The following is a 10,714-nucleotide window of genomic DNA, read 5'->3' as shown; positions in this document are numbered from 1 at the left end:
TTTGTCATTATTTTTTGTCCATACTAAAGAGAATACAGGGGGTACATGTTTCGTTATAAGAAAAGACAAGAAAAACTTAACTAGATACTCTGGTTACAAATTAAATTTTAATAAAAGCGAACTTCTTCCAATCAATCCCCTGTCTGAGAAGATGCCGGCGTCCTCTTTCCCATTTAGAGTCGTTACAGAGGGGTTTCGATATCTAGGCATATTCATCACTCCTTCTTTTAATGACCTTTTCAACAAAAATTTCCACCCTCTCATTGATAAGTGCAAGCTTGATCTGGCTCGCTGGTCATCCCTCCCTCTCTCCCTATCTGGCAGAGTCAACCTGGTAAAGATGGTGATCTTACCTAAATTTCTCTACCTGTTTCAACATATTCCAATTTTTATCAGGCGATCCTTCTTTCAGCAGCTAGATCAGACAATATCATCATTTCTGTGGTTGAATAAGCCCCCCCGTATTAGAAAAGCTGTATTACAACTCCCCAAAAAGCTGGGCGGTCTCGCACTACCCAATCCTATCCAATACTATTGGGCATGCAACATTAACAAACTCATTAATTGGCTTGACAGAGGAGCTGACACACGCCCCTCTTGGGTTCTGATGGAGCTACGGTCCTCAAAGTTTTCTTTACAGTCCCTCCTTACTGCGCGACTCCCCCTCAAGATTCATAATATCTCACAGAGCCCTGTAGTTACTAACTCACTAAAAATCTGGGTCCAATTTCGCAAACACTACGGCTTGAATGAACCTTCGACTTTAGCACCGGTTGTTAAAAAACATTTATTCCCACCCTCCCTGTCAGACCCCACTTTCACTATCTGGCGTAACAAAGGTTTGCTACATGTTAAGCACCTTTACAAAGATAACATATTTACTGATTTTACTGAGCTTGCAGCCAGGTTTGAATTACCTCACTCTCACTTTTTCCGGTTTCTTCAGGCCAGGAACTTTGTTAAAACCAACTACCCTCACTTCCCTAACCATCCACCCGGGTCTCTGATTGACTTCTTGCTCACCCTCGATCCTGCACAAAAGCGTTCCATCTCTGTGATCTACAATGCTATTGACTCCCTTAATCCTGACCCAACGACTCGCCTGAAACAGACCTGGGAGGAGGAGCTAAGAGTTCCAATTTCAGATAATCAGTGGGACCAAATCCTAAAATTAGTACACACATCCTCTATATGTGCCAGGCACAGTTTTTTACAATGTAAAGTTCTTTTCAGAGTGCATTACACAAACACCCGACTGGCGAAGATTTATCCATGCACCAGTGACAGTTGTAATAGATGTAAGCAGTCACCTGCTAATCACACACACATGTTCTGGTCCTGCCCGAAACTCACTGGTTTCTGGCGCCAGATTTTTGATACACTCACAACAGTGCTTGATATGGACCTTAACCCTGAGCCTTGCACAGCCCTGTTCGGCTCCCCTCCACTTACTACACCTCAACTCCCTGCGTCCAAGCGCCGGGTACTGGCCTTTACAACTCTATTGGCCAGACGTCTTATTTTGTTTAAATGGAAACAAGTTCTTCCACCTTCACACAATAGCTGGCTTAGAGAGGTCCTAACTCATATCAAGCTTGAGAAGGTTAGATTTTCACTGGCAGGATCAGACAATACTTTTAACAAAACCTGGCAGCCTTTCTTGGAGTACTTAGATAGAACTGCTATTCACCCAGACAGTGACTAGATGCCCCCCCCCCCCCCCCCCCCCCCCCTTAACTTCTTTTAATTTTCCCCCTATTTAATTTAATTTATTTATTTATTTTAATATGTGATTTCAGTTAACTATGTCTTTGTTTTTCTTTTTTGTGTATGTTTTTCTTTCTTTTCCTCATGCAACAGTGGGTGGGAAGGGATAAGGGTTAATAATGGTTCATAGGAGCTGTTCCGGCTCAGTTTAAGTTTGTTGTTGTTTTCACATACATGGTATAAGACAACCAGCGGCTAAACCTCTTGTAAGATTTCTTGTATACACTGTATGTGTGAATTGTTGTTGTATGCAAACGAAAAACCTAATAAAAAGATGTATAAAAAAAAAAAAAAAAAAAAAAAAGAAAAACTTAATTGGGGTAAATCATTAATTACAGCAGCCAAAGTGTCAGAAGCAGAGGGAATGGGATCGAGTGATAGATACATATGAAACAAGATTAAAACAAGAAAAAAATAGATTATATGGGTCATCATACAAAAACTTGTCATTTTGTGTCCCTCCAACAAAATGGCTCTGTAAATCTGGTTAACAGTAAAAAAATTTTTTAAAAAAACCTAAAAAAAATAAATAAACAAATCAAAAATCTGAATAAACTATAAAAAAATGACAGGATACATTATATTACATGTATATTCTTATTGTATTTGTTGCAGATAAAACTACACATACACATTCTTACTAAATGTCCTAAATAGGCTTGGATATTGTGCAAGGCCGGATATTGAGTAAGGCCTGGCAGCAGTCAGGCTGTTACAGTAACAGTCCACTCCACAAATGCTGCCCTGGGCCACTGCCAATATTGCCCATATGAGGAACCGCCCCTGAGAGTGACCCAGCATCAAGAGTGCTCAAGCGTTGACAGACTGCCTTGTTTTTGTGTGTGAGCCAAAACTTCCCTAGAACCCCAGTAGGCTTTTGCTCTTAGAGATCGGGGAACTCATGTGATTGGTCAGTTGTGAGTCGTATGAGGAAAATTGACAGGTATCTAAAAGCGGGAGAAGAGGCCTCATTGGTGTAAAACAATTAAGAAGGAGGGATGAGATGAAAAAATAAGATTGTATTCGTCATATTCTTTGGTTCCATACTTTGCAGACTGTGGTGCTTTGTTAAATAAAGACTCAAGGACAAAAAGACTTCTCTCTATATTTTTTTTTTTATATTTGGTAAAAAGTTATTCCACGACAATATATATATATATACTGTATATATAGAGAGAGAGAGTTTAGTTTCATTTAATTTAGTTTCCCTGATACATAGTAAACAAATTAATAGTTTTTTTCTTTTGTTTTTAGAGTTTTAAACTCACAAATGTGAAAATGGCCTGTCCCTCAGTATGATTGTTCTACTTTTACCAGCTATTGAGGCCAAAAAAGTCAAACTATCATATAAAAACGTAAACTAAATAAACAACAATTTAGTCAGGTCCCTGGGTTCTCATCAAACCTGTCACTTTCAATGAAAACACCCGTTCACAGATAATGGACTGTTCTGAAAGTTGCATCTTTTCACTTCACATCCAGACGGACTGAAGATAACTAGAATACCTGTGGAGACAAATGCTGCAATTCAGCTCAATCCCATTGATGCATGTCTATGAGTGGTCTCTGGTGCCATCTGGTGGTGCATCTGTGGCCTCATAAACCTTGGTTTAAGGACTCCCATGAGTGCTTTTCCACATGCGAATCAGAAACAAACATGGTCTCATTCCCTTTAAAATCCTGTTCGGTAGACCCCCTCAGACAGGTGTAGGTTCAGGTAGATGCCCTCCCCTTACCACAGGTGTGTGAAGATGCTTTGATTGTCTTGAAATGGTCTTAAAAGAGATTAAATTAGCTGTATCCTGAGCTCTGACAGGATACTGTATGTGGAACATTGAAGCCAGTTTTGTCCACCTGACATCCTGCTCATTAATCATATGTGAGTGAGTGTAGTGCAGTGGTTGCTGGTGAGGACAGGAGGAAAACCAACCCACTGTGTCATGTTATTTTACACTGGTAGGTAAATGATACTGAGATGTGGTAATGTTGTATTTTAACTAAAAAATAGCTCCTGGTGCAGAGTCAATAGAAAGTGATAGAAACACGATGGTAGGCTATAGAACAAGATTAAACGACTCCCTGATTTTGTTAGGGCCAGTATTAAAGCAACACTAGGTAGTTTGGACTCATTACTACCCCCAGCTGGTTGAGAAGCGCAATTATCTGTTACCAGTGTCGTAAATACTGTCGCTGTATGAGCATCCCTGGGGAAAATGAATACACGTGAATTTGTTGACGGAGCCGGCGAATCACGAAGCCTCGTTTGGAAACATGTCCACCGACAAGGTTTTTGATAACTAAAAAAATAAATAAATCAGTGTTTGTAGTAACCTGTCGCAATGCAGAACCTACATTGTACAACATGAGGGGAAAACTTCGACTGGCAGTGGGTCACAATCGTCTGAAAAAACCTCAATCGAGCGCCAACAACAAGCTAGATTCAGAGATAGCATTTGGTAGTTTGTTAGCATATACGCTGCACAGCACATTAGCATGCTAGAGTTATTTTCATACCGAGTTGGTTATAGTGATTGCACCGACTAAGTTACCTCCGAAACACGACGTTTGGGCGTGAATGTCTTTAGTAACGTCTGAAAATATAACTGTGTTTTCGGGAGCTACTAAATACAATCGCAAGTTGACGTTGTGTTTGGCGTAATAACTACAGCCAACTCGGTACGACAACAGTAAGAAGCATGCTAACGTTACCTCCCGACCACACTGTTCAACTTGCCAACTGTTTTCAATGAGAGCAGCTGCCACCAGCTCCAAACACAGCCAGCAGTCGCCAGATGACATCATACGCCAGGTAACTTACTGATGACGTCATTGCGCTCTCATCTGCATAAAGTTTAGTGATTGTGTGGTTGCAGTGGGGGATCACTTTAACCCATATTAAAGGTAGATAGAGAAATCTTCTGCCAGATAATCATTCAGCAGACTGCAACAGACCAACAAAAACTTCTGAGTCACATGTGAATATTTTGTCGCAGGTCCTGAATGAGTACAGTGATGGAAATGTCTGGCTGGGAAATCGACACCGTAGCACCCAGTCAGTTTCAGGAGAGTGGCCTGTGTCCTACCAGGGACATCAGATACAAGTGCTGCTGGCATCATCCAGGGATTCTACAAGGTTTGATGGTTTGATTATATATAGATTATTATCAGTGGTAATGGTTAATCCAAGAGAGTGTAACACCTTTGTTACTGCACTATTATATATACTTAACATACTTAATCAATATGCTTTTAAAAACTAAAAATTATTTGCAGAACATCATGAAAAAGTCTCGAATTAACGTATCTACATGATTATTTACAAACCAATCAAAGAGACATTATACCATAAATGTTATAACTCTATTTTTTATTTGTTTCAACAGCCAGGGGTTCGTGAGAAGGTTGACCGGGGGGTTTATTCGACTCCATACGTTGCTGAGGCGTTCAAATATGCCAAAACATTCATCCATGAGGGCAAGAGATACAAAGGGATTCTGCAGAATCGTATCAACCCTCAGAAAAGGCAGAAACACAACAATGGCAAGTACTGTCTGATTCCCATCCCCGCTGGAACATCAAAAAAAGAGGAGCAGCAGAAAGTGCAAGAGTTCATCCGTCCATATGGCCTTCTGCTGAAAGAAATCTAACAGGCTGAGAAAGGTCACAAGAAAATTCCAATATCCGACTACTTTTTTGTTTCCTGAGCTTTATTTTGAAAATCCAGTGGGTGTGTTGTCTTTGAAGCATATATAATGTCTGTTGTAGTCGATGCTTGTGTACTCTCTGATGTTGTTAAATGTAACAATGTCCCATTTGCATTTATCGATGATTATATAAACTAAAAATCCCAGCTATATATGGTGTGCATGCTGAAAGGAAGGATCAAATACCTCCGTAAATGTTCTGTATGGAGATTTCTTGTGTTTGTTCCATGTAGAATGTAGCCATACTGCATTAAATAAACTGAATCTTCAACAAAACTCTTATCAGGGTCCCTGCATACCAAAGAGAAAACAGTTGGTAAACATTTCATTATATTGTGCCTGTGTGCTTTTCCAGAGGTGTTGTGCTATTTGTTTAAGTACTCAAGCAAACACACAATCAAGTTGTGGCTTGTTTTGAAGGTTACCACTGTTCCTGCAATGGCAAGTTTACATCCATTGGTCAAGTATAACTGAACACAAGATCAAACATTAGACTGAATAGTTTCATCATATGGAGAATCATCTAACTAAGTCGTGTTCGGCGATACCATGGATGTGGTAGTGTCACGGTGCTACTGTGGCAGTATGGTTGTTTTTCTGTGTTCTGTTCTCCCTCACCTGCTCCTTCTCCTGTGTGTGTGTCTGTGGGCGTGGCAGCAGCAGCAGCAGCAGAGTGGCACACCTGTCTCAGATCATCTCATCACCCTCTGGCTTTATCTACCTGGTCTCTCCCCCACTTCGGCTCTAGATTATTACATCCCATGTGGTGACTTCAGAGTGCTGCTCTTTAGTGTTTTCTGTATTTTTGCCTTTGCGCTAATGCCCTTGTTCTTTGACTGCAGAAATCTCCAGCGCCATTCTGCACCAAATCATAGTTACAGTTGTGGTTTTTGTGGTACAGAGGTGGGTCTGTATTTGTTTCTTTCTGGAGCTGGTTAATTTTGACTTAAGGGGCAATCAAATCAACCAGAAGTCTTCTTTTCATTGGAAATGTTATTGAAGCATTTCCAGTGAAGTCTGACTGACTTCTCACTCCCACTGAAGTACTTCAGAATCATTGCTGCATGTGTGCCATGTTCCTGTTTCTTACTGGTGTTGAAACTTCTGTGGAACCGATAACAGAAGTTGTCCAAACCTTTCATGCTGTGTATGCAACTCCTGGGTCATGACCCTTTTAATTGAAGAGAGCTGCTCTTCACGAGTGAGTTTCAGGGACATTGTGATGTACACGTCTTATTCTCCTCTTGTTCAGGTTCCTTAAATAAAATGTTTGCTCACATACAAAGGTTAATTTATTGTCATTATACAACACACAATTGTACAATAGAAGGTAACGTGTAACACTGTATTGCTACACACACTTGCAACATAACATTTAAAAAACAAAAATGCATGCTTTCTCTTTTGAAGTTTTAAGAATAGGCTATCTGTACTAAACCAACAGGCCTGTTAATTCCAGCAACTATGTGAAACTAAAGAAAAATCAATAATCGAGCTACCCATTGAGACATCACACCCGTTGTGTCATGTTTCTTTTCAGTAATACTGTAGGAGGAGTCTGCCTATAAATACGAGCTCCTTCAGTTATTTTATTGTCTCATCCAGGAAGAAGACAAAGCTTCCCATTTAAAGAAAGCAGGTTGCTACTTTTTTCGACTATAATTAATCGTAAAGATGATCGATAAAGAGATTGCACTGGAGGCTTTGTGCACACTTTGCAATGCCAACGTAACATCTGTTCAGAGACAAGCATCGCCGACTGCTTATTTGAGATCTGCCTGTTTAGCACCGCAGAAGCAGCTGCTCATCAAGCAGTTCATCCCTACGATCTTGGATGCAGATGATACCTGGTAATTACAGGAGTTGTAATGTTGAGACGAAAAATGGTTTTAAACAGATTTTACTCAGTCATGAAAAACATGTAAATACAATTGCATTTGCAGAACTTGTTGTGTGGGATATAATTCAGATGTAACAGACTGAAAGCATTGATCTTCATTGAAACAGCATCTCCTCCCTTTACATTGCAGCGAGGTGTCACAATGCAACTTCATCTGCCTCCAAGACGTCCTCGGAGCTGTTCCACGGAGTGCAGGCTTTCGCCGAGTGAACGAGGTGGACATTGGAGCAGTAAAAGACAAAAATCACATCATCGATGAAAATGAGTTCTTCGACCCACGATTCGACTACGATTTCAGCAACTTGAGAGACACCGAGACTTATTCCAGGGGTGGAGAGGTGTATGAGCGCCCATGTGGTTGGCAGCGTTTTGCCCTCAGGGTAAATTTGCTTTTGATTTATTTGATTTTTTGTCTTTTCTTCCCACTCATTTGTTACCTGCAGCTGCAAGTTTGTTGATTATTGTGCTCTGTACAAAGAAATTGTTGAATCATTGAAAATCTTTTCATTGCAAATATTGAACTTTGTACCCACACATGGTCGATTACCCACATCACTTTCGTCAACAATTCAATTCACCGCTTCATCTTCAAAATGACAAAAGAGCGGAGACCAACAAAACCTTCTGATGTCACATGTTAATATTTTGTCACAGGTCCTGGATGATTATGATGGAAACGCCTGGCTGGGAACTCGATACCGTAGCACCCAGTCAGTGCCAGGAGAGTGGCCTGTGTCCTACCATGGGACATCAAAGAAAGGCGCTGATGGCATTATCCAAGGACACTACAAGGTTTGATTATATCAGTTTTGAGTGTCTGATCTGCCTTTTTAAAATATTTACTCAATAAAAATGTTAGCTGTTTTCCCAACTCCTCCTCCTGATGAAGGTTTGAAACTAAAGCTGAAAGCTTGACACATAAAATGACCTGTCTTTGTCGGGAGGAACTTCACTAAGTAAACATGCTTTTAAAAACTTAAAACTTACTTGCAGACCATCACGAAAAAGCCTTGTGATGACTACACGACCACAAAGAAATACTGTATTTAACTGTTTATATTGAATAGTCCTCATATGCATCTTGTTTGTAATTGTTTTTAACAGCCAGGCCCAGGTCAGGCGTATGGCCGGGGGATTTACTCTACTCCATACATCAATGAGGCAGTCCAATACGCCAAAACCTTCACCTCCAAGAAGACGGGCAAGAAGTACTCAGTGATTCTGCAGAACCGTATCAACCCTCAGTACAGGCAGAAATACAACAATGACAAGTACTGGCTGATTCCCATCCCCTCTGGATCAGGCGCAGAAGAAGAGCAGGAGATGGTGGAGAGGGCCATCCGTCCTTATGGCCTGCTGCTGAAAGAGGTCTAACAGGGTGAGAAAGGTCACAACAAAATAAATCTGATCGATTATTTGTTTCCTGAGCTTTATTTTGAAAATCCAGTGGGTGTGTTGTCTTTGACACAGAAATTGTCTTCAGTAATCCATGTCAAATACTCTCTGATGCTGTCAAACGGAACAATGTCCCATTTGCATGTACAAATGAGTATATAGCTCCATACTAGTGTGACTTCTTGCACTGAAATTTCTGCTTTGATAAGCCGTGCTGCAATGAAATAAACCACCTTAAACACATTTGTCATTATTTTTTGTCCATACTAAAGAGAATACAGGGGGTACATGTTTCATTATAAGAAAAGACAAGATAAGAAAAGAAAAGAAAAGAAAAACTTAATTGGGGTAAATCATTCATTACAGCAGCCAAGTGTCAGAAGCAGAGGGAATGGGATCGGTTGATAGATACATATGAAACAAGATTAAAACAAGAAAAAAATAGATTATATGGGTCATCATACAAAAACTTGTCATTTTGTGTCCCTCCAACAAAATGGCTCTGTAAATCTGGTTAACAGTAAAAAACAAAACAAAACAATAAACAAATCAAAAATCTGAATAAACAATAAAAACATGACAGGATACATTATATTACATGTATATTCTTATTGTATTTGTTGCAGATAAAACTACACATACACATTCTTATCAAATGTCCTAAATAGGCTTGGATATTGAGTAAGGCCTGGCAGCAGTCAGGCTGTAACAGTAACAGTCCACTCCAGAGAAATGCTGCCCTGGGCGGCTGCCCATATTGCCCATATGAGGAACCGCCCCGGAGAGTGACCCAGCGTCAAGAGTGCTCAAGCGTTGACAGACTGCCTTGTTTTTGTGTGTGAGCCAAAACTTCCCTAGAACCCCAGTAGGCTTTTGCTCTTAGAGATCGGGGAACTCATGTGATTGGTCAGTTGTGAGTCGTATGAGGAAAATTGACAGGTATCTAAAAGCGGGAGAAAAGGCCTCATTGGTGTAAAACAATTAAGAAAGAGGGATGAGATGAAAAAATAAGATTGTATTCGTCATATTCTTTGGTTCCATACTTTGCAGACTGTGGTGCTTTGTTAAATAAAGACTCAAGGACAAAAAGACTTCTCTCTATATTTTTTATTTTATAATTGGTAAAAAGTTATTCCACGACAATATATATATATATATATATATAGAGAGAGTTTAGTTTTATTTAATTTAGTTTCCCTGATACATAGTAAACAAATTAATAGTTTTTTTCTTTTGTTTTTAGAGTTTTAAACTCACAAATGTGAAAATGGCCTGTCCCTCAGTATGATTGTTCTACTTTTACCAGCTATTGAGGCCAAAGAAGTCAAACTATCATATAAAAACGTAAACTTATATAAAGCCTCAAGTGTTGTTTCATTACTCGTGAATGGATCTTTTCTTGATGTGTTGTGTTGAGCAAAACAACAATTTAGTCAGGTGCCTGGGTTCTCATCAAACCTGTCACTTTCAATGAAAACACCCGTTCACAGATAATGGACTGTTCCGAAAGTTGCATCTTTTTACTTCACATCCAGACAGATTGGAGATAACTAGAATGCCTGTGGAGACAAATGCTGTAATTCAGCTCAATCCCATTGATGCATGTCTATGAGTGGTCTCTGGTGCCATCTGGTGGTGCATCTGTGGCCTCATAAACCTTGGTTTAAGGACTCCCATGAGTGCTTTTCCACATGCGAATCAGAAACAAACATGGTCTCATTCCCTTTAAAATCCTGTTCGGTAGACCCCCTCAGACAGGTGTAGGTTCAGGTAGACGCCCTCCCCTTACCACAGGTGTGTTAAGATGCTTTGTTTGTCTTGAAATGGTCTTAAAAGAGATTAAATTTAAGTGTCTGGTAGCTGTATCCTGAGCTCTGACAGGATACTGTATGTGGAACATTGAAGCCAGTTTTGTCCACCTGACATCCTGCTCATTAATCATATGTGA

General features: G+C 40.0%; 1 protein-coding gene across 1 annotated transcript; it reads left to right on the top strand.

Annotated features, from left to right (window-relative positions):
- Window positions 1-7,078: 7,078 nt before the first annotated feature.
- LOC141001462 (uncharacterized) lies at window positions 7,079-9,009 on the top strand. Its single transcript, XM_073472547.1, has 4 exons — window positions 7,079-7,321; window positions 7,502-7,751; window positions 8,026-8,163; window positions 8,476-9,009. Exons 1-4 carry the CDS (start codon window positions 7,146-7,148, stop codon window positions 8,743-8,745), a joined length of 834 nt encoding a protein of 277 aa, XP_073328648.1. The 5' UTR covers window positions 7,079-7,145; the 3' UTR covers window positions 8,746-9,009.
- The last annotated feature ends 1,705 nt before the right edge of the window (window positions 9,010-10,714 follow it).

Source organism: Pagrus major, chromosome 8 (genome assembly GCF_040436345.1).
Source record: "Pagrus major chromosome 8, Pma_NU_1.0".
Lineage (NCBI taxonomy): Eukaryota > Metazoa > Chordata > Actinopteri > Spariformes > Sparidae > Pagrus > Pagrus major.
Note: the sequence above shows the minus strand (reverse complement) of the source record. Positions and strands in the feature narration are given on the sequence as shown.

Coding starts and splice junctions, on each gene's coding strand:
- LOC141001462 (XM_073472547.1), top strand. CDS start 7,146: ATGATCGATAAAGAGATTGCACTGGAGGCTTTGTGCACACTTTGCAAT. Junction 7,322..7,501: donor TTGGATGCAGATGATACCTG/GTAATTACAGGA, acceptor TTTACATTGCAG/CGAGGTGTCACAATGCAACT. Junction 7,752..8,025: donor GGCAGCGTTTTGCCCTCAGG/GTAAATTTGCTT, acceptor ATTTTGTCACAG/GTCCTGGATGATTATGATGG.